Source organism: Malus domestica, chromosome 16 (genome assembly GCF_042453785.1).
Source record: "Malus domestica chromosome 16, GDT2T_hap1".
In the NCBI taxonomy this organism is placed as follows: domain Eukaryota; kingdom Viridiplantae; phylum Streptophyta; class Magnoliopsida; order Rosales; family Rosaceae; genus Malus; species Malus domestica.
In genome coordinates, this window is record NC_091676.1 from 22,911,592 (window position 1) to 22,936,246 (window position 24,655).

A 24,655-nucleotide genomic window follows, 5' to 3' on the forward strand; every position below is an offset into this window, starting at 1 on the left:
GGATGGGGTCATATAGTCACTTTAGTGTTGGCTAGCACATCACGACCTCGTATCTTGTGTTATTGGGGTTGGGGTGTGTCAGTTTGGCATCAGAGCATGGTTAGGGGAAACATACATTTGTATCGTATGATGCCAGTAATTGTGCTAATTATGTAATGTCTACTTGACATAACTATGCCACCTAGGCGTGAATATACTCCTAGTTCGGGGTCACAACAATTGATTGAGGCATTGGCTAGCTTATTCCTAATGCAAGTCGTGGTCGCACTCAGGCAGAAGTTGTCGTGAGCCATGGTGCCTACTCTCTTGGTGGTCTTGGTGCCGGAGAAGAAGCCGAGTCTTGGCAAGAGCATATGGTCAGATCCACTTAGTCACAAGGCTGGGCTATTTTAGCCCATGTGCTTGATCTTGCCCCCCTAGAGCCCAGCTGATGAGGAAGGACTGCTCTAAAGATCTTGTTTTTTTTTTTTTTTTTTTTGTATAAAAGATGACATGTGTCATTTGAAAAAAAAAAATACAAAGATTGCTAGCATTTCTCTTTTGATATATTCTAATCACTATGTACTACTAGCTAATATTCCATTTCTAATAGATCCTAAAATTACTTGGGAAGTACCTTAAAATGGGATAAATTTCTTAATCTTGGGATAGAAATAGGACATTTAAAATAGGGAGACTTTGGATGCGGTCCCTAGTTATGAATAGTCTTTGACTGAAACCTTGTTGGTTTTCAATTTTTGATCCAAGTCCCTGAAATTAATTGATAATTTATTTCTATGTACGTTACTATATTTTTTAAATTAAAAATTAAAATTTATAGTTGTTTATAGTAATGAGATTTTAAATAAAAAACCATAATTTGTGTGATTAAAAATATTAAAATATAAATATACTATTGTGTGTGTGTGTAAACATGGGTACATTCATAAAAAATAACCAAAAAATTATTGTATCAAAACATGGGTACATTCTTCAAAATGGGTACATTTAGCAAAAATAAAAATGGGTACAAATAAATAAAAAAATATGGGTACAATACAAATAAAACTTTAAAAAATATGGGCACAAAAAGAAATTAATATATGGGTACAAATTAAAACTGAAAGGAAAATTGGTACAAATTAAAAAAGGGTTGCAAATTAAAAATGGGTACAAACTAAAAATAAAAATATATGATAAAAAATTTAGCCATAAATATAAATATACTAATTGTAATATTTTTAATATTAAATGAATATATTTAGAAATAAAAAATATTTTATTATTGAAATAATTAATGATATTATTAATACAAAGGACCTTGATCAAAAATTGAAAAGTAATAAGGTTTTAATCAATAGAGTAGTAAAAATAAGGATGAAAACCTAATTACTCCTTTAAAATATGCACATGCCATGCGCACACGATGTACAACAATTGGACAAAAATAGGATTTTCCTACACCTTGAAATGACCTAATTGCCCCTTTATTTAAATGGGTTAATTTGTAAAACTAAGTTAGCATTTCTTCCTCCTTGTTAGCATTTCTTCCTCCTTGTTCGAAAATTTGTGGCGCCCAATTCTTAGCTCTAAGAACCCTAACCCCCAACGGCGTAACCCTCTTCCACCCCATTTTCAACCAACGCAACCTTTTCCACCCCATTTCCGGCCAACACAACCCTTTTCCACCCCAGTGTCCGACCGACACAACCTTTTCCATCCACTCTATATATTTAGGAGATGTTGTGCTATGCATTTGCACATCCTTTCAAAATATTTGAAAAAGTTGTTTCCACCCCAACATTTACACATCCTTTCCAAAAGATTTCAATGGCAAAATCCAAAAAGAGGTATGCTTTGAAATGAATTTAATTACTTGAACCTAGGTTTTGTAAAATTGGGAACTTTGGGTTTTGGGTGCGAATTAGTGTTTTGTATAGTTAAGTTGATGTTAATTTCTGTTGTGCATGTGGTTTAGAGGTTGGTGGAAATTAATTGATTGAAACATGTTCATTAATTCGTGCATACTGCGTGCATAATCCATGCATGTCTATATATTGGGCACGCGTGAATTCAAGCTTTATGTGCTCTATGGATGGTCTTTGGCAGAAAACATGGAAGGTGATGGTTCCTAATAAAATTAGGCTGTTTCTTTGGCGAGCGTGCCGTCACTCTCTAGTGGTGAGACATAATCTGGGAAGGCATCCAATTCGGGTTAAGAATATATGTGAATTATGTGGAGCTTCTGATGAAACGGAAGCATATATATATTTTTAACTATGAATTTAGCCGAGCGTTTTGGTATGGTACGTCATTACAAATTGATATGAGCTCTTTTGGGGCACAAGACTTTCCGGGGAGATGGAAAAAACTCTTAGACCGCGTGGGTCACGGGTAGGATGTGGATTATGTGCTACAACGAATTGCATTTGGTTTGTGGCGTACATGGAAATGTTGCAATGAAGCTATTTTTAACGATAATCGTATCATGCCTCATCGCAATTGAATTGTGGCAACGTCAAGTAACCGAGTTTTAGGCGGCAATGGACGTGGAGCATGGTGAGGGGGCTAGATGGGGATGGCAAGAAACATGGACGGAGGGAGGTAAGGCCCAGTGGGGGCACATGCCCCCTCTTATCCTTTTTTTTTTCCATTACAAATTATTCAATTAATCATTCTCATTTTTTTTTTTTGCTTTGCAGATTATTCAATTAATTATATTAAAATAATGAAAATCCTCTTTTAGTTTTTAAATGTCCCTTCGTTTTGGATAGTTTTCTCACGCACTAATGTCTAAATCTTGTTGAGTTGCATGTATTTGGTTAATTAGTACAAATGAGCATTAGATTGTCAACAATTAAAGATAAAATTAGACAATAGAGTAATAAAATTAGGCATTTTATAATTAATTTTTTCTGCATTTGTAAAAGAACTAGCTTTATTTGTCCAAAAAATGAGCTCAAATTTTTTAAGGTGCCCCCTCTTAGTTAAATTTTTGGCTTTGTACCTGGCAAGAAATGATGGAGGTTATTCCCAGGCTGAGGTCAGCGCAATGGGATGGAGGAAACCTGACTTTGGCAGGTTAAAACTGCATTCTGATGGAGCATGGAGGAAGGAGACAAGGGTAGGTGGAGTGGGTTGGGTCCTGCATGACTTTGCAGGCATTCCAAAGTTGGTGGGAGGAAAAGGTGGGGATTATTTCTTGTCATCCATTATGGTTGAGGCGGCTGCCATACGACAGAGGAGGCGCTGGAGGTGGAGTTCGATTCGGTTCAAATACTAAATAAGGAGATTCAAGCTGATGTGTTGATGGAGGTCTATTTGGTTGATATTTGGAATATGATGAGATCATTTCAATCGGTGAAGTTTATCTTTACCCTTCAACAATGCAATCGTGCATCTCATATGATGATGGCGTACATTCTTAAGCATCGCAGGAGATTTGGTTGGAATGAGTCAAGACTTAAATTTTTGTTTAATATTCTAGCAGAAGATGCAAATGTTTTTATTCGTATTTAATTATTAATATAATTCTATCCTTTGTCAAAAAATAAAATAAAAAGACAATTAGTTTGACAAATTTTTTTCAGAAACAAAAATAGAACGTCCCCGGTCCCAAAGACCACGAGCCAACAGAGAACCCAATTAATTATTTGTATGATTACATTCCTCAAATAAAACATTATAACATGAAAGAAGAGTAGCCCCGACCCCGACAACAAATCTAAAAGCAATACATGAATGAAAGATTGTGTCTTCGATGGTTCTTCTTTCCAGTGGTGGTGGCTATGGGACGATGGTGTAACTATTTGGCAGGAGGTAGCTGGTTCCTTTGTTCAAATCTAGGATTTATTTCCTTTATGATGTTATGGCTCTTTTATTGGATATGATTATGTGTTTCTTTATGTTGGGGTTGTTTTGTATTGTCTGTAAATATTTCCGTTTCTCTTTCTCGTTAGTGCAGTTATTTTGATATCGATTATAATAAGAAAAAAATAATAATTGTGTAAAGAAAATCGCTGCTAACTATTCCAAAATTATATTATCAAGATGTAAGTCTAGAATAATAATTCTTCTTTATTCATATTTGTGCTTCACTTTCATGGAAGGATAATTTGAGTCCACATCACGTTCTCTTACCATTGCAAATTCACAATCGTAATTTACTGCATCCGCATAGGTGGTCAATCCAACGGCCACCACCCGATATCAGGTCACCCCAAGAGACGACATGTGTCGTCATCTTCATAGAAGCGACAAAACGACTTTCAAAAGCGACTGAGGATTCACTACAAGAGGTCCAGGATTGGTGGAAAGTTGATCTGGCAAACGGGTCGTGTCTGTCGTGTTTGTGTCGTTTTTTTGTAACACATGTTATATTAACGGATCTTATCGTGTCACATCCGTTATCTTAACGGGTCCTTAACAGGTCGGGTTGGGTAAAGTGACCCGACCCGTTATAACCCATTATGACCCGTTAAGAAAAAAATATTTTTTTTCTTAAATTTGCACATATCACACATTACCACATAAATATTACTTCAAAACATTAAAACACAACGACAAATGTGTTTTAATGTTTTGAAGTAATATTTATGTGGTAATGTGTGGTATGTGACATTTGTCGTTTAAGTACTACATTTACACTCGAAAATAAGAGCCTAATAAACAAACATTCATACACTACTAGTCTATTACAAAATATTAAATGTGCAAGGATATGCAAAATGAAAGAGTTTTTGTTTTCAAGGTTGTGAAGCATTTCTCAAAAGTTTAAACCTTACCAATGGAACTCAAAGCTTGCATGTTATTCCTTTTACAAAATCCTCAATTTTTATCGATCATCATGACATAAGATTTTGTGGTATCCACTAGTGTAAATATTTTAAATTGAAGATCGAATTCATTCATTGTATTCATACATGGTCAAGGAGTATAGCTGTAAAAAATCATCAAAATCGGAGTTAAAATAACCGTTAAATCGTGATTTTTTGTTGGTAACCGTTGAAAAGTTTTGTCCTGTTACTTGATTTCTGAATGTTTGTTTTTTGCAATTTTTTGCGTATGCGATCTTGAAGTATATACAAACATGTTTGATGGTTGGATCGTTGAAACTAGTTTCGTAGAATGCGTATAGTATCAAAACAATAGATTCACTAACACTTAAGAGTTTATTCATACTTTCATCAAGTATAACATAAGATTTTGTGGGATGCACTAGTGTAAATATTTTAAATTGAAGATCGAGTTCATTCATTGCATTCATATAGGGTCAAGGAGTGTAGCTGTAAAAAATCATCAAAATTGAAGTTAAAATAACCGTTAAATCATGATTTTTCGTTGATAAACGTCGAAAAGTTTTGTCTCGTTACTTGATATTTGAATGTTTTTTTTTACAATTTTTGGCGTATGCGATCTCGAAGCATATACAAACAAGTTTGATGGTTGAATTGTTGAAGTTAGTTTCGTAGAATGTGTATCCTATCAAAACGATAGATTCATTAACACTTAAGAGTTTATTCATACTTTTATTAAGAATAACATAAGATATCCACTAGTGTAAATATTTTAAATTAAAGATCAAGTTCATTCATTGTATACATATAGGGTCAAGGAGTGTAGCTGTAAAAATTCATCAAAATCGGAGTTAAAATAACAGTTAAATTATGATTTTTCGTTGATAATTGTTGAAATTTTTTGTCCCGTTACTTAATTTCTGAATTTTTGTTTTTTTGTGATTTTTTGCTGATGCGATCTTGAAGCATATACAAATTGAATGGTATGTATATTTAAGCCGATCCAATAGTCATTAATTTTTAATATTTAATTTAATATATATATATATATATAATTATTATAGTTTTTGTTAAATTAATATATATAATTATTATAATATTTTTTAGGGTTATAAAATTATAAAATTAATATATTGCTTATCGTGTATCATGTTACCCATGTGTATACCGAACCAACCCGTTATTTTAACAGGTGCTTATTGGGTTACCCGATAACTACCCGAGTTATTATCGTGTCGACCCGAATACCTGTTAATTTCATGTGGTGTTGTGTTGTGTCAGGTTATCAGATCGTGTCAAAAATTGCCAAGCTTAGTAGAAAGTGACCCGGGCTGTTTATTGGGCCCGCAAAAATCAACTAAACCAACGGGAGGTAGTTGCGTTGTGCCCCATTCGGTGGCAAGGAGATGGTTGGTTTAGTTACGAAAATGCCCTGCGGACAACGAGAGAATAACTACAGTGCCAGTAGTTGATGAAAAAGATATATTTTTTTCTTTTTGGTACAAAGGAAGGCCTACAACCAAGGACCAAATCTTGCTAATTTATCCTCAACATAGTTTCCTTACCTATAAGTGTGCTGAATCCTACATTTGTCACCATGCATTGAAAATATATAAGACGTCATCAGATTAAAAAGAGGATGCAGAGGATCACAAGCCAACTCACCAAACATATATGCAATTTATAATCCGACTCAATAAATTAATGATCACTTAAAAGGAAATCATTTCACAACTATCAAGTTCACCACTAGATTAATAGATTACCTGATTGAGTTACTTTTACTTAATATGGTGGTTATGCCAAATATGAACTTGTGAGTCTTTCACTTTTATAGAATTCCCATTTTTTCCCAATGTTGTTACTTCAACAGGCTTATAACTTTTTAACTAATTTTATTGAACTTGTCATTTGGGAAATATAGGCATGTTGAAGGATGCAATTTCACATTGAAAACATGACAGAAGTAACTAATACTTATAAATGAATTGTTTCACTATTAACAACACTAAAGTTTGTTGTGATAGAACTCAACACGTGCTGGGTTGTACATGTGATAAAATTTGGACAATATCAATGTGATTAATAGTGGACCGCACACTTGACTTTGAAATCTTAACAAGGCATACTCTTGCTTAACCCTAGTTTTACCCTTACTATATCAAAATTGGTAAATACATATACTTCGCTAAGCATTCACGGAAGAGGAATTCAAAAACCAATTGGCACACAATATTCTGATCTATGTGCTATAAACAACAAAAAACCAATGGTTCGTTTGGGATTGTTTCCGGAATGGACAAAAGTGTTTGTGGCCAACTGAAAGTGCTGTGGACTACATTTGGAAAATCAAGTTAAAGTGTTTATGAATTTTAAAAGCATTTTTTTCTTTAGAGAAGAACCTGCTTGAAACTACGTACGTAGTACGTACGTAGAAGTGCTTCTACATTTCTAAAAGTCTAAAAGTCAAATTCCATGAAGCCATAAACCAACGTAAAGGTTTGGGGAAGGGGCACTAACAGAAATTTAAAGACAAAATGAGGGGTGTTTGTACCATACTTAAGCCTCCGTATTTAGACTTCGTATAAATATTCGGGAGACTCAAGTGTAATTATGTAATAAATGAAGGGGCGAAGTGGGGAGCCCTTAGTCTATAAAAGGGACTCCTCACCCTCACAAACCTCAAACTCTCATGCTCACAAACAGAGAGCTCTCTCAAACTCTCTCTTTCTCTGGGGACTCCCCTCACACTTGTAATCCATAATACAATCAACATCACTTGTAATCCATAATATCAACATCAGTGTGGACCCAAACATTAACATCACTTGTAATCCATAATATCAACATCAGTGTGGACCCAAACATTGGGGTGAACCACGATACATCTTATGTTCTTTACTTTCTTGCAGATTCACGGTCGGATTTACGTTGTTTCAAGATCTCTCCGGTTTTGTGCATCAATAAGGGGCACTATGGTAACTTCATGTTTAATGTCGAGTTACGCGTTCATGCTGTTACGCTTTTGACAGACAGAAGCCAAACAGAGGCTGAGAGCGAGGGAGATATAGAGGGAGAGAGAGAGAGAAAGAGGAGAGAGAGAGAAAGAGGAGAGAGAGAGGGCCAACGGCGAGAGAGAGAGAGAGAGAGACCGCCGAAGGAAAGCGCGCGCACGAGAGAAAATTAGAGGGAAAATAGTTGCAGAGGATCTTCTTCTTTCTCTTTCAGGGCGGATAAAAGGTCCGCCATTGTTACCCCTCTGCAACAACATTTCCCATGTAAGACCCCTCTTCCAATTCCCTCCAAACACACCAAATTAAAATTTGCCACGCCAAGTCCGTAACAGTCGGAGCGACATTGTCGTCCTCTTACGTGCGTGCTGCTGCAGCTCTGAGTTTTGAGAAATTGGGCACGCATTGGTGGATTTGTTCCTACATTATTTCTCTGAAGAGAAGAAACCCCATGTTTTTTTTGACATTGGGTGGCGGCGGTTGCTGAAGGGTTCTAGGGTTTTGGGAGCTCTGCCTCGGATCTGAATCTAATCAGATTTTTCGTCCGCAATGGTAGCTTTTTCCCATTTTCTTGGTCTCCAAGTTTTTGAATTTTTTTTCCTCCTGTTAATTTTAACTTTTGACAATTTGTTGCTTTTGCAATTGAAATTTTGATGAAGGTTCAATGCATTAGCTAAGTTGAGTATATGGGGGTTAATTCGTTGCTTCAGTAACATGGGGTTGTTGGAACTGTTTGATTATAGTTTCAGGCAGTTAAAATTTCGTAAATGTTCGTTCTTTTGTCGTGGTAAAAGTTTGAGTCTCTTTTACAACACATCTTTGGCCATTATGTAACGGTTTTTAGTGCTTCAGTCATTCTTATCTTGACAAATGAGAAGCTTATGAATCTGAAAGAGCTTAAGTCCACCTTTATCATATGAATGGATGCTATTGATTCCAGAAGTGCATCCTCCATCCTGGATAAGTGTTTGATGCTTCCTTCAATCAGAATGTGATTATTAAGTATATCAAATGGAATGTATGCTAAATGAGTATCACGTCACAGTTTTGTTGTAGAATCTTCCTTTGAGTTCAGAATTATAATTGCATCATAATCTCGCTGTCTAATGCTTGCTTTTCGTGTCTGTTGTGTATCAATTTCTTGGTGATTTTAAAATTAGAGATCTGGCTTGCTCTTTCTTATGGACGGGCTGATTATTTCAATGTCCACACAGGCTGCCAATGTCAGTTTGGTGGTTGGATCTCATGTTTGGGTCGAGGATCCTGAGGAAGCCTGGATTGATGGAGAAGTTGTAGGAGTCAATAATGAAGAGATTGAAATAAACTGTACATCAGGGAAGACGGTCAGTGCTGCTTTTGTTTTCAAAATTCTTAATGAGCCTTGCTTCCAGTTTTGTTAGCCAACATATAACTTAATGTCGAACTTCAGCATGACTTTGTTTAGCACCTAAAATTTAAATGCAGAACTATCACACAGAGGGCCTACAAGAGCTATCATGTTTGTAGGAAAAGTGAGAACGAATAATGTTAAAAACACTTACTAGATTGGTAGAATCAAAATGTTTTACTGGCATAGTATATCTACATCAAATCAAATAATGTTCTCTGTTGACTGAATAATGACTCAATTTTCATATGACTACACGTATTTCCTGTTCCTCATTTTACATTTCCTTTTGACATAGACAGAGCCATCATGTTTATTTATTTTTCAACAGAAGCCTTCCTGTTTATTGCATGTATATTGAAATCTAGTGACAGGTCATCCTTGTATATTACTGAATTTCATGATCATCTCATTGACTATTTTTTCCCCTTTTGTTGTAGGTTACGGTCACAGCATCTAGTGTATACCCAAAGGATCCTGAATTTCCTCAATGTGGTGTAGACGATATGACAAAGTTGGCTTATCTACATGAACCAGGGGTTTTGCAGAATTTAAAAAGTCGATACACTATAAATGAAATATATGTGAGTACTACCCAGACATACCCTCTCTGTTGATGGATTGGTAGATTTATTTTTGTTTAAATCCTATTCACCTCAAGTATATGTGAGTTCCTAAAAGTCATCTACGTCATGTTATTTCCCAAAAGTGCATTCTCTTCACCTCTCAACTGTGGTCTTTAAACATGGATTTTTTTGTGCACAGTCAATACTGTAACTGACAATATCTTTTTAAGAGGTATGACTTTAAGTGCAGACGGATCTAAACTCCATAATGTATTTCCAGACTTATACAGGAAGTATATTGATAGCTGTGAACCCTTTCCGGAGGTTACCTCATTTATATGATAATCATATGATGGAGCAGTATAAAGGGGTGACTTTAGGTGAGCTGAGTCCACATCCTTTTGCCATTGCTGATGCTGCCTACAGGTACTTTGTTGAACTTTTCCATTGGCTTCACATTTAAAGTGTGTGGTGTGACATAAAATAAAAAGTATTTTTTTAATGCAGACAGATGATTAACGAGGGAATAAGCCAGGCAATTTTGGTCAGTGGGGAAAGTGGAGCCGGAAAAACAGAAAGTACAAAGATGCTTATGCGTTATCTTGCCCATATGGGTGGAAGAGCTGTATCTGAGGGGCGGTCTGTGGAACAGCAAGTCCTGGAGGTAACAAGTTTACGATGTTCTTACTCGTGTAGTAGTACACTAGCATTACAGTTCTATTTTCGTTGTCTTCTAAAGTTGTCTATAATTCATGACTTTTTTGGGAAGTGACTTGCGCTAGTGATAAAATCCATTCCTTCACTTATTTTTTATTTTATTTTTAATGGCAGTCTAACCCTGTTCTCGAAGCATTTGGTAATGCAAAGACTGTCAGAAATAATAATTCCAGGTGGGAACCTTGTTTCTTTTTCTTCTACCGGGATTACCAGTTAAAATATTTTTTTTACAAGTCTGATGGGATACCTAATCTTACAGTGGAAGGTTATTATTGAGAGCGTATCTCTTTCAGTTATATCTTCTATTCATTTGGGTTAATTTCCGCTCTAATTGAGCTTAATATAATTGCAGTCGTTTTGGTAAGTTCGTGGAGCTTCAGTTTGATAAAACGGGGAGAATCTCAGGAGCTGCCATTAGAACTTATTTATTGGAGCGATCCCGAGTTTGTCAAGTATCTGATCCAGAGAGAAATTACCATTGCTTTTATATGCTCTGTTCTGCACCTCCAGAGGTAAAATGATCTCCATCTCCTATACACATACAATATGTTCTACATATGGTCTGGTGCTATTATATAAGGCCATGATTAATTGTCTTTGACTAAAAAGTAAACACGTTGAATTAGAAAAATCCAGAAAATCACTGGATACTATAGATCCTAGTTGTATTAACTAAATTATTCTACTGCTCAGTGCTCACCATTCCTATATTGATATGGATTTCTAGTTTGTTACTAGCTGTTGGTGCGTTCATGTGGAATTTTTGTTGCATGGTAGTGCCACTCTTGGTCATTTAGAGTGGGAGTTTAGTTTGAGATGATTAAACCTAAGAACAGTTCCTTATCAAAATGACATAACTAGTTCTTGATAAAAATTTCTAACATTTGGATGGTTTTCTTGTCAGGATGTTGAGAAGTACAAATTGGGAAATCTAAGAACATTTCATTATTTAAATCAGTCTAACTGCTATGAGCTGGACGGGGTGGATGATTCTAAGGAGTACCTCACAACTAGGAAAGCTATGGATGTGGTTGGGATCAGCTCTGATGAGCAGGTATGTCACTGGATAGCTATAAGCATTAAATATTCCGTCAAATATATTGACCATTGTTCTGCCTTTTTTAGGATGCAATATTTCGTGTTGTAGCTGCAATACTTCATTTAGGCAATGTTAACTTTGCAAAGGAGAATGAAACTGATTCTTCTGAACCCAAGGATGATAAATCTCGGTTCCATCTCAAAACTGCTGCTGAACTTTTCATGTTCGTGTCCATTGCTTTTTGCTTTTTTTTTTTTTTGTAAATATCCACATGTGATTTTTGATGTTTTCATACGTAAATGGCTAAACTTTTGTCTTCAATTTATGTTAGGTGTGATGAACAATCTCTTGAAGATTCTTTGTGCAAACGTGTGATTGTGACCCGTGATGAGACCATAACGAAAAGCTTGGATCCAGATTCTGCAGCCATCAGTAGAGACGCATTGGCCAAAATTGTTTATTCAAGATTATTTGATTGGTAGGTTTATGAATTTACTAGTTAGTTCATTGTTCAGCAAAAAACTTTCTTAATTGACATATATCTGGTTCTTATTGTTTTTTTTTTATGTGGTGAACTGATTGCCCCAGGCTTGTGAACAAGATAAATAACTCTATTGGTCAGGATCCTGATTCCAAAAATTTGATTGGAGTTCTGGATATTTATGGATTCGAGAGTTTCAAGACAAACAGGTGCTTAACTGGTATGCTTTTATTTTCATCGTTTAAAGGTTAAATTATTTAGAGGACTGCATCAATTCCTTCTGTTTTTTGGATTGGGATCTTGATTGAGAAAGTTAAAAATATTTGTGGCTGTATGATGCCATTTAAATCCTGAATAATGTCCTAAGTGTTTTATTCGCGCAATCACATCTGGTTCTGAAAACTTTCAACTGATACCACAGCTTTTGCTTCTATCAATGTCCTAAGTGTTTTATTCGTGTTATCACATCTGGTTCAGAAAACTTTCAACTAATATCACAGCCATTGCTTCTATGCATTATTCACTACTGCAAAACTTGACTGCTCACACATTTCTGTGACAGCTCTGTTCTGTTCTCACTTCTTAGGTTGGCTTGGTTGCTTTGTTTATATTCTTGAGTTCAGTCCTCATGTGTTTAATTTCAAAACTGACTGGTGTGCAGCTTCGAGCAATTTTGTATCAATTTGACAAATGAAAAATTGCAGCAGCATTTCAACCAGGTGTGGGCATGGATACATAATATGTATTCTTTGGTATTCTTGGATCCTCCCTACTGCTCTCATTTACTCAATAAGTGTCAACATTCTGCTTGACAGCATGTGTTCAAGATGGAGCAAGAAGAATATACTAAAGAAGAAATTGATTGGAGTTACATAGAGTTCATCGATAATCAGGATATTCTTGATCTCATTGAAAAGGTATGGCAGTTTTCAATAATTTGGATTAAGGTCTGCTCATTTTTCCTTTGGATTAAGGTCTGCTTTTTATATCGTGTTTTGTTTTTCTGATATATGCTTTTATCATTTCAGAAGCCTGGTGGCATCATTGCTCTTCTGGATGAGGCTTGGTATGCACTGGAATATAAAAGATTAATACGATACTCCCTCCCTCCTCTTAAGATATCAAATTGTTGACTATTTACTACGAAGTATTTTTCATTTATTTCTTGTGATTTGGTGACAAGCTCTTGTTATTCTTTGTAGTATGTTCCCAAGATCAACACATGAAACATTTTCACAGAAGCTTTATCAAACTTTCAAAGACCATAAACGTTTTAACAAGCCGAAATTGTCGCCTACCGACTTTACCATTTGCCATTATGCTGGTGATGTAAGTTTTGAATTCAACACTAACCTCGTATATAAACTATACCAGACTAATCAAACCCTATCAAGGAGAAGTTATCAACTTGCTTGCTATTTATGTCGTTGGAAAATTTGGTTTTCAGGTTACTTATCAAACAGAGTTCTTCCTGGATAAGAACAAAGATTATGTTGTTGCAGAGCATCAAGCACTCCTTAGTGCCTCCAAATGCTCTTTTGTTTCAGGCTTGTTCCCTCTTTTACCTGAAGAATCTGCCAAACAATCAAAGTTCTCCTCAATAGGTTCTCAATTCAAGGTCCCTTTCTGTTCTAAATTTCTAATGAAGCTTATGCTCATTCATCAGTGAAATTTTGTTTATGTTTTTTTTGTTTTTATTCGTTATCATCTTCTTAAACAGCAACAACTGCAATCACTGCTTGAAACGCTAAGTGCCATTGAGCCTCACTACATACGCTGTGTAAAGCCAAATAATCAACTCAAACCGGCCATATTTGAAAATAGTGCTGTTTTACAGCAGCTTTGCTGCGGGGTAAGCATAGTGTGTAGTCCCAAAAAAAAAAAAAAATTACCAGTTGCACCTTGCATAGTAATGCAGTATGACTTGGCATGTATCTAATCCAGGGAGTAATGGAGGCAATTCGGATTAGTTGTGCTGGATATCCAACTAGAAAGACATTTGCAGAATTTACAAGTCGTTTTAAAGTTCTGGCACCTGAGGTTCTAAATGGAAGGTAGTTTCATCAAATTCTCTGAATATCAATTAATCTCTCTCTCTCTCTCTCTGTATATGTATATTCTTTGATTTCATGTATCTGTATGGTAACCTGGATTGTGGGCTTTTCTCTAATACTTGATGCATGTTGCTTTCCGTTGGTGACTATAGAATTTATCTCACGATTCCCAACCTGCATTAATGGACTATCGATCTATCTATTTATCTTTCTGGAACATCATCGATGTCTCCACCAATTGATCCCACTGACCACACATTGTATTTAACACAATGAAAATGAATGTACTATGTTGATGCACAAAACCGGAGGGGTCTTGGAGCAACGTAAATCCGACCGTGAATCTGCAAGAAAGTAAAGAACACGAGATGTATTGTGGTTCACCCCAATGTTTGGGCTACGTCCACACTGATATTGTATTTCTCTATTTGTGAGAGGATTGTGAGGGAGAGAGAGCTTGAGAGCTTTGCTCTGAATATGAGAGGCCCCCCTATTGTGAGGGTGAGGAGTCCTTTTTAAAGAATAAGGGCTCCTTACTTATTACATATTTGCCCCTTCCTTTATTACATAATTACATTTGAGTCCCCCGAGTATTTATACGAGATCTAAATACGGAGGCCCTAAGTATGGTACAAGCATACTATATTTGCACTACCTACGTAGAACTTCGTGGATGTCCTGCAACAGTTGATTGCATTGACCGCACAATGAACTCAACATGATTAATGCACTATATATTTACAACAAAGATATATGCATTACGGTGCTACATATATTTATCTATGTGGGTGTCTGTTTTCCTTTTTTTTTTAAGGATGTGTTTTAATGTTGCACAAGAGTAATGGACTATGTACACAGCACAAACTATAACAGTTTTATGGCTGGGGGAAAACAAGTGTTTTGAAAACTATATTGGGATAGAGGAGGAGTTGCTGGGTAAAGTTAGATTTGAATCATCATTCAATATCTTTGGAATTTCAACAGTCAAGAAATTCTCACTAGTTGGAAAATAACTGATCTGTGATATTCTAATCACTTTGGGCTTAAGGTCCTGTTTTGATGGAGAAAATTCTATTGTTTTGTAGGCTAGTTTTCATCGTCTGCTTAAGTTGGATATCTTGCACTTGAAATCTATTACTCAGATTTTTAGTGTTAAGATTTCTTCGTCTTATTTTTTCTGTAAAAGTTCTGTTAACTTTCTTAGTTTATTATTTTCAGCGTTGATGAGGTCACTGCATGCAAGAAGCTTTTACAAAAGGTCAACCTCAAGGGATATCAGGTATTTCAAACAATTCCGTTGCTTTAACACAGTTATTTGGAGCTACAGTTAGATTTTATCACATTTTTTTAAATTGTTAAATAATTAAGTGGCAACTCATTATATTTCCACTCTTGTAGTTGTTTTTATGCATTCATTTGCTTAAAAGGGGTGACAGTTTTTCTTGTCACATAGATCTTGTCTTTATATTGCAGTATAGTGTTACTGCACTGCGATTGGAAAATCTACTTTTTCAGGAATCAAGCTGCTTTTTACTACCAAGCTTTACATGATCCTAACCTACAATCTTTTGTAGGGTTAAAAGGACACTCTTCCTGATATGTTTCTGTTGCAGGTTGGGAAAACAAAAGTGTTCCTCAGGGCTGGCCAGATGGCAGAATTAGATGCTTATCGAAGTGAGGTATTGGGAAGATCGGCTAGCATTATGCAGAGAAAAGTTCGCTCCTACCTATGTCGCAAAAAATTTGTCCTGTTGCAGTTGTCTGCCATCCAAGTCCAAGCCTTATGTAGAGGTACGGAAGAATTTTCACCTTGTACTTGGTGATTTGTTGCCTTATAGCCCAAGAGCTGGTACTAAGAGTTTTTCTTTTCTTTGACTGATTGCAGGACAAGTTGCACGCCGTCGATATGAAAACATGAGAAGGGAAGCTGGTTCTGTGATTATCCAGAAATATGGTCGCTCGTATCTTTCTAGGAATGGTTATAAAAACTTGTGCTCTTCAGCTGTTTCTATTCAAACTGGTATGCGAGGGCTGGCTGCTCGTAAGGAGCTTAGGTCCAGGAGGAAAACAAGGGCTGCAACTGTGATACAGGTGAAGATTACATTTCTTTTTTAGTATAGCAATAATTTCTGAGATATATGGGGTTTCGTGATTTGCTCAATATCTCAATACAATTTCTTTATCTTTTTCTTGTACAATATAAGAAAATATGTTATAAAAAAGCTTACCAAAATGAAAAGTTTATTTATTTGTTTTATTTCCCAAAATTCGTGTGATAGAGAAGAGAAACCCCTGTTGAGAGAAAGACTATTAAAAGAGAAAACCAAATGTACCAGATCCTGATTCCAAAATTTATATTTAGGTTTTCTTTAGTTTAAGGCTGGTCGTTGTAGTTCTCCGTTGGTTTTAAGTTTGTCATCTCTTTTATGCTTTTATGGTTTTACGCATTGATTCTGATTATTATTACAGAGTCATTGCCGGAAACACTTAGCCCATGCTCGTTATTTGAGGATGAAGAAAGCAGCTATTGTGTGGCAATGTGGTTGGAGACAAATAGTTGCTCGTAAAGAGTTGCGGAAGCTAAAGATGGTGATACCATCTTCCTTTCTTTCTTTTGAATTTTTCAGCTTTTGATTTTCTCCTCTTGCTTTTTTGATGCCTTGTCTTACCTTTGTGGGTCTGCTTGTTAACTTCGTTTCCATATTTTCTCACGGTGTCTTTTGCTATGTAAATTTCCATGCTATTTGTATTTAACAAGCTTTTGTCTTGTCTATGATCCACATCTGCAATCTGGTCAAATTTGTTGGTTTTCATTAAGGGTGAAAATAATACTTGAGTACTTTAGCTATGATACTGGAGTAGGCAACTGCAGTTTGATCATGCTCTGCATTCAATAGTGTTCTCTCTAGCGTTTTCTTTTGACAAATTCTATTTTTCTACTGTTTAATTCTCAACCTAAAACACCTCAAGATCTTGACTCAGCTGCTTTGCTTCTTTGGCCTCATTCAGAACACAATGGAATTCCTATTTCAGTTCATTTGGTGGTTTGAGTCCACAATTTTGTCATATATACTATTATATTTTGTGTTTGAAATGACAAAGTGCTCTAGAACTCAATTGAAAAGGCTAAAAAAGTGACAATTTCTTTAACGAGAAAAAAAGCTAAATATGTCGGATCTGGTTTTATGGACTTCCTTTATCTTGTCTAAGTGATGAATTCAACCATGAAGAAGATGCATTCTAAAAGATGGTAACAACTAATGAAAATCATGGTCAAGTCTGCTTCATTAAACTGCCAGCTCGATCTCTCTCTCTCTCTCTCTCTCTCTCTCTGGTACCTTATTTGAAAGTTTGTTCCAAACCAATGTATACTGGTTTCAATCAGAGTGTATATGCAAAACGAGCATTATATTTTTATATTAATTTGTCTTTTTCTCAGGCTGCAAAGGAAACTGGTGCTCTCCAAGAAGCCAAAAATAAGCTGGAAAAGGAAGTTGAAGAGCTAAGCTGGCGCCTGCAGCTGGAGAAGCAAATGAGGGTAACGATCCCTATCTTCTCTGTAATATGTTAATGCATAATATCCTACGTAGCTACCATGACTGTAATCATGTAATCATTATTTGACTGTCTTCTTGTGTATGGATATGCCAATCAGCTAAAGTTATCCACAAAAATAAACTATGATGATATGATTTCCTGGTAAATACTCCAACCGTTCCATTTGTTAAAGTTTCCTCATGTTTGTGCCTTTGAAATATTTGATATAAGGCTGTAAGGCTGTAAAAGCATTCTGTATGTAGGCTGAAAAAAAATTGTGTTTTTAATTTTTCTGCTTGGAGTTCTCTATGAAATTTGGTTGATACAGTAACAACTCCTTGGTTAGAAAAGAAATATACTCTTTCCAAGCCTAACAATAAATTCTATTTGGCTCAAAGAATAAATAAATATATTTCTGTACTCTCTCTTCTCTCTATTTTATCGCTCTCTCAGATTAAGCCTACATGGCGCCTGCATCTTGTGTGCTGTCCTATATCATTGGTTCACCATGTAACTTTGGTTTCAATTGTTATTTATACATCCATTTGGATTCTTGTTGATTAAGGTTCTTAGCTTAACAAGAGCACAAGGAATAAAGCTATTTTGACTTTTATATAGTAAGTTTGAAAGTGTTACGTTATATGCATAACAAGAGAGGGATTCTTTAAATGCAGGCTGACATGGAAGAGGCCAAAACAAAGGAAAATGCGAAGTTGCAGTCTGCTTTGAAAGAGATGCAACTTGAATTTCAAGAAATTAAATCCCTGCTTATGAAGGAACGTGAAGCTGCAGCAACAGCATCAGAGGAGGCAGCAAAAGCGGCTGAGGCTGCAGCAAAAGTAGCTGAACAAGTGCCAGTTGTACAGGAGGTTTCAGTTGTTGATCAGGAAATAGTCAATAAGCTTACTGCTGAAAATGAGCAGCTCAAGGTAAAGGCACTAAAACTCTTATATGCATTTATTGGTCTTGTGTATTTCAGGTATATAAACTATAAAGTGAAGATTTATGATTGCATTCAAATATACAATTGTCAGGTTTTTTGCCTTTGTTTTATTTTTATTTTTTAAAATGATTTTTAGCCCTGATCTTTGCAGGCCCTCGTAGACTCACTGGAAAAGAAGATTGATGAAACAAAGAAAAAGTTTGAAGAAACAAGCAGGCTCAGTGAAGAGCGGCTCAAGCAGGCTACGGAGGCAGAATCGAAGATAATTGATTTGAAGACTGCCATGCAGAGGTTCTGTCTTGACTTCTGTCTAATTGGATTAGGATATATCACTGATCGTTACTCTGACAGTGAATTGAATAGTTGAATTTTCGTTCCTCAGGCTAGAAGAAAAACTTTCTGACATAGAAACCGAGGACCAAATTTTGCGTCAGCAAGCATTAAAGATGTCAGCTTCTATGAAAATGTCAGAGCATTTGGCAGGAATAGAAACTCAGGTAGGCTTCCCATAGGAATGTTTGTTTCGCATTGGTCCTGCTAAGAACATTTTATTGATTTTGTTTCTCCCCTATAATTGCAGCCTTTGGGGAATGGTCATCATGTAAGTGAACACTTAAATCAAGGCATTGTTTACCATAGCTGGTGTTTATTTTTTGTTCTTTGTACGATCCTAAGGTTTGATTTAATGTAGGAACCACTGAGACCTACACCGTCAAAGAAATTTGGCTCAGAGTCTTTCAGGAAATCCCAAATTGAAAGACAACATGTATGTAGTTGAGAAGCAAATCGTTCTTTCCAATTTTTTTTTTCTTTTATCTTTGTTTACTCTACCTATTTTATTTTTTCTTTACTTTTCCTCATGAAGCTTATTCTGCATTATTGATGTATTTGGTGCAGGAGGGTGTAGATACTCTTATGAAATGCGTGACAGGTAATCTTGGGTTCAGTGAAGGAAAGCCAGTGGCCGCAATAACACTATACAAATGTCTTCTCCACTGGAAATTATTTGAAGCGGAAAAAACTAGTGTATTTGACCGACTTATTCAGATAATTGGTTCTGAAATTGAGGTAAATTAGTATCCATTATAAATTTTGTTTTACTAGTATTTTAGAACTGAACCAGTCATCAAAGCAGAGACGGGAGAGGATGGGGGGTTAGACCCTTTCACAATTTCTGTTGCATTGAATTATTTTACAAGACTTCTATGCTAATTGATGAGTGTATTTGATCATGAATTCTATAATTTGAAGGGGGTGCTTTTCCTCATAGTGTTTTTTTCCGGTTACTATCAATTACTTGAATCTGAATACAAAACTACGGACTGTTGAATTTTGTATAGCACACAAGAAACTCTCTAAAGATGTGTCCCATATTCATGAAGAATCACTTTTGCTGAAAATTAGACAAATCCAAACCTACTTAGCCATCTAAATGTAATCAACTAAATATAAATATGTAATTTTACCTGAAACCATTAGGCATCTATATATGTGCACGTTATATATCATATATGGATTTATGAATGACATATATGTACGTTCTTGTATCTCTCTCTCTCTCTCTCTCTCTCTCTCTCTCTCTTGCATAAAGGTTATTTAAGTGGTTAACCAAATCAATAAGATAAAAGCTTTTGAAGCTATCAAAAGAAAACAAGAGTTGAGTAAATTTTTTTAAGAAATGCAGGGGTCCAAAGCAATTTGGGATTTTATCCTGCACTGTTTATGGAACTTGAGTTTAATGACATATGTTTGTTGCAGGACCAGGATAACAATGATCATATGGCTTATTGGCTTTCCAATACATCTACATTGTTGTTCTTGCTCCAGCGGAGTTTAAGAACTGCTCCACGAAAACCTCCTACTCCTACATCTTTATTTGGAAGGATGACCCAAGTAATGAAATCTATTTTATCCACGTACCATTTTGATATTTTTGGGTATCAGATTTCTTTCTTCTTGTGCCTGATATCATATGATGTTCGTGCTTCGTAGGGCTTCCGATCGTCTTCTACCAATCTTTCAGTTGGTGCTTCTGATTTAGTGCGTCAGGTTGAGGCCAAGTATCCGGCTTTGCTCTTTAAGCAGCAACTTACAGCATACGTAGAAAAGATATATGGAATCGTCCGAGACAATTTGAAGAAGGAATTATCACTTCATCTTTCTTCTTGCATCCAGGTACAATGAAGTTTGGTATTTCATCATTGGAACTTGGCATGAGTTTTTACCTTAGTTCTTATATTCTTTTAGGTCCTAGGATGGAAGAGTAATTGCTTTCAGCTTTAATTTCTCCTATTAACTTTTGCTATGCTCCTGGGTTCATATCTTCTAGAAGTAAGCATGTGATTTAAATGCTAGTGTGAAGATTAACTCTGGTCAGTTTTATAAATTATTGCAACGGGCCGGTAATTTGTACCATCTGATTTAAATGCTATGTTAACTCGGATGCCTTCTATACCAGTTTGGTTAGGTTTGTGATTCATTTTGTTACGTAAATTGGTGAGAATGCAAGTTAGGTACCTTGGTTGATGTGTCAAAAATTTGGTTGCCAAGAATTGGCTTTGATTGATGAAACATTGTGGTTATCCTAGGGTTTTCTTACATGAAACATTTCAGTTTATTATATCCTATGGTATCATTTAGTTAATTTGGGTCACATGTTTCCTTGATAATTCAGGCACCCAAAACAGCAAAAAGTGGTGTTTCAAAATCACCTGAAGGATCAACTGGGAACAGTCCTCAGGCTAATCCTTGGAATAGCATCATTGCAAATCTTAGTGGGTTTCTCTCTACATTGAACGAAAATTGTGTAAGCAATTATTCTTGACAATTTTAAGGTGGTTAGTATCCCTTTGGAACATTTTAATCCAATGATTGACCTTCTTTCAGGTGCCTCCAATTCTTGTCCAGAAGATATTTACTCAAATGTTCTCATATATCAATGTACAGATTTTTAATAGGTAAGTTACTGTTATATTTGTCAGTAAATATTTCATAAAGTTAAATATGACGGGGTTAACTTGTGGCTGATTTATTGCTTGATTCTGCTGCAGCCTTCTTCTTCGTCAAGAGTGCTGCACCTTCAACAATGGCCAATATGTGAAGAATGGGCTAGCTGAATTGGAGCTATGGTGTAACCTAGCAAAAGAAGAGGTACTGTCTTAAACTTATCAGCAGTGATAGGTTAATTTTCAATTTTTTCCCTCCCTTCCATCTTGAAAATAGTTTTGGTTGTTCCGTCATTCTTTCTTTTGATCATTGCTGGTTGATGTTTCAATACATTGCAGTATGCTGGCTCATCATGGGATGAACTCAAATATATTAGGCAGGCTGTAGGATTCTTGGTACGTTTCTCGGTTTTGTTGCTAGTTATTGTACAAATCACTCCGAGTAGTAATCATACGAAGACTGGAAATATTAATAACCATTTATTCTTTAAATTTGTTATGCTTTGTGTGTTAAATATACAAGGATTATGAAAATAAAAATATTTCTGTATTCATCAAGAGGAGTATAAGACCTGATAAGAGAAGAAATGTGACGATGTTAAAATTTTTGCAACTGTTGACATCATTATACATAGGGGGGTGGTGCTCCCTGCTTGTCCAGCCTTCCATGCATTTCAAGCAGCCTACATCCATTGCTCTAGGGATGACAATCCTGCACATCATCATGTGTTGCCTCGGTATATATGATGTGTCGGGTTTGGGACATTCCCGCCCATGGTGCCGGCAACGGTGGCGGTCCCCCTCCGCCGCCGCCGCCACCATGGGTGCGTTTTTAAATTCCCCATTTAGTGGGAAAAGGCTTTGTTGTTGTTGTTGTTAACATCATTATACACAAATACAACAGATGGAGCAATTGTGTTAACTCTTAGATAATTAGATATTATAATGAAATTGGCATGGACTTCCCTTTCTTGCTTATGTCCCGTCACAGATTTGTGAAGTGTTTTGCATTGCTTGTCAACCTGTAGGTTGTAACTTGTATGCAATTGAATTGTTCAGAAGCACCCAATGATTTTTCATTGAGCAAGTGGCAACATTTCTGACACTCATTTGTTTAAGGAATTATGAAGACTTGGTTTTGTTGAAGTTTCCATTTGAGAAAAATGTAGTTACCTGATTTCTCCTATACAAAGATGGTTATTAAGCAAATTATTGGGCACGGTACTGAATTCAAATTGGTAAAGGCTATTCACACACCCTTTTTACCTCCCACACACCCTTGTTAATTTTTGTCCATTGATATTCTTCAATTCATTCGATGTGACGGCTGGAAATTGAGAGGGGCTTGTGAGAGGTGAAAATCGGTGTGGATAGCATCACCCATTGGTAAATTAATCTGTTAATCCTTTTTCATTTGGTGGTTAACTAGTTCTGAATTGAAGACTTATTTGATCTCTGCAGGTTCTACACCAAAAGTCCAGAATCTCCTATGATGAACTAACAAATGACCTATGCCCTGTAAGTCTCTCTGCGAAACTGGAAGATGAAATGAATTATTAGTCCGCATGTGTTTGAAGCTGCGGATTTGTTAATAGATTTCAGAGCATTTATAAATAAACTTGATTTTAGAGTTTGCACTGTCTCTAGATCATTTATGCTTCTCTCTTCAGGCATTGAGTGTTCAACAACTTCATAGAGTATGCACACTATTTTTGGATGACGATTACAACTCTCAAAGTGTTGCCCCTGATGTGAGTTGAGAAAACTGAAAACTTGATTGGAAACTGCAAAGCTTAATCCGTAATAGTCTGACATAGTGAAACTACTTTCTTTTGCAGGTCATTTCAAGCATGAACTTTCTAATGACAGATGACTCCAGCGGTGAAGATAGCAGCTCCTTTTTGCTGGATGACAATTCCAGGTTAGGAAGTTTCTTTTCTTCGTTTTGTTTCAGTTTATAAATGCTGATGTTGGAAACTTCTACTAACCATGCTTTGTGAGTGCAGCCTTCCTTTCTCAATTGAAGATATATCTGGTTCCATGCAAGACCAGAGCTATTCAGATGTAAAACCTCCTGCAGAGCTTTTGGAGAATCCAGACTTCCACTTTTTACAGGAGTAAGGCGGTCACTTCCACAACTTTCCTCTTTGTGGTACACATTTTTGACAAGGATTTAACCGAAACTTCAGTTCTTTCAAGATCTGCCCCAAATTTTTCACCACTTCAGGTGCTCATCTTCATTGTAACTTCCATTGTCCTGGGTGTAGTATTCTTATATCCAGTTAGAATTGTTAAATTATTTTAGGCTGGTTCGGATAGATAGAGGGGCATGATAGGCTTCACAGCTTGATTTCATTCCATAACGGGACATCGATGCAGCATTCTTTATAGGGATGGTAGCAGGGAAGAATATTGTGAGTGTAGTTTGGGTGGGAGGAGTTGATCTAAAAAACTACTGCTTCTGCCACAAATCTTCATTTGTACAAAGTGGTAGAATGTATTACAGTACAACGTACATATAGTGGATTTATTTGCCTCAATGCTTTGAGCAAAACCTGTTGCAGACACAGCTATTCTTCCTTGTATTTTTCTTCTTGTTCTTTTGGTTCTCCGTAGAAACTGTAATTGAACTTTTATTGTGGACTTGGTGTATATACATATCAGAAATGTTCTCTTCGTCCTGACGTGACCAAGGAATATGGCCACTCACATGTAGATTTGATATCAACGGTGAATAATAAATGAATGCGCTTTAGTGTTTTAATTTGAACTCTTGATATCCAATCCAAAGATTGATGACCATAAATCCTTAGATTTGAAGGCAAGTGTTTTAGATAACAAAACTCGTACGGAATCTAGAAGTTTTGAACGGTAAAATCATTTTTCAGCGTTATGTTCTGCAATTTTTGACATCATTGCAGAGCAATAATAATTTGAATATCAAGGCCACATGAAGGCTAGACGGGGGGTGAAATATCTAGGAGAAAGGTTCTATACTTTGAGGAAGAGAAAGCTTAGGGAATTTGATAACAGGGTATTTTATGAGTGAATTTTCAAATCGTGAGTGTTATTTCTTTGTTTTGTTGGATGCGATAATGTGGCTAGGTTTTGCATTGTTTTTCTGTAGCGTTTATAATTATGGACATTCCTTTTTAGTGATGTTACAAAAGAATCATCTCTATCTAATAATTAGAAACCCT

At 36.0% G+C, this 24,655-nt stretch overlaps 1 protein-coding gene across 3 annotated transcripts; it reads left to right on the forward strand.

The window, feature by feature from the left end:
* Positions 1–7,816: 7,816 nt before the first annotated feature.
* LOC103405345 (myosin-8) lies at positions 7,817–24,009 on the forward strand. 3 transcript variants are annotated; one of them, XR_011577354.1, is made up of 40 exons: positions 7,817–8,338; positions 9,001–9,129; positions 9,614–9,757; positions 10,020–10,165; positions 10,247–10,403; positions 10,571–10,629; positions 10,809–10,968; positions 11,361–11,510; positions 11,582–11,718; positions 11,827–11,973; positions 12,084–12,185; positions 12,638–12,695; positions 12,792–12,893; positions 13,005–13,042; positions 13,179–13,305; positions 13,424–13,594; positions 13,697–13,828; positions 13,921–14,030; positions 15,249–15,309; positions 15,644–15,821; positions 15,916–16,121; positions 16,500–16,619; positions 17,470–17,568; positions 18,242–18,496; positions 18,662–18,801; positions 18,893–19,007; positions 19,091–19,111; positions 19,202–19,276; positions 19,408–19,578; positions 20,269–20,403; positions 20,503–20,685; positions 21,185–21,316; positions 21,397–21,467; positions 21,561–21,660; positions 21,795–21,851; positions 22,484–22,620; positions 22,917–22,973; positions 23,126–23,206; positions 23,294–23,376; positions 23,462–24,009. XR_011577354.1 is itself a non-coding variant. In XM_008344330.4 (39 exons), exons 1-39 carry the CDS (start codon positions 8,336–8,338, stop codon positions 23,574–23,576), a joined length of 4,527 nt encoding a protein of 1,508 aa, XP_008342552.3. In that variant the 5' UTR covers positions 7,817–8,335; the 3' UTR covers positions 23,577–24,009. The 3 variants fall into 3 exon arrangements, 2 of the variants coding, with proteins under 2 accessions (XP_008342552.3, XP_017179378.3); XM_008344330.4 differs by lacking the exon at positions 22,484–22,620; XM_017323889.3 differs by lacking the exons at positions 19,091–19,111; positions 22,484–22,620.
* The last annotated feature ends 646 nt before the right edge of the window (positions 24,010–24,655 follow it).

Coding starts and splice junctions, on each gene's coding strand:
- LOC103405345 (XM_008344330.4), top strand. Junction 12,186..12,637: donor GAGAGTTTCAAGACAAACAG/GTGCTTAACTGG, acceptor ACTGGTGTGCAG/CTTCGAGCAATTTTGTATCA. Junction 13,595..13,696: donor CAATAGGTTCTCAATTCAAG/GTCCCTTTCTGT, acceptor CTTCTTAAACAG/CAACAACTGCAATCACTGCT.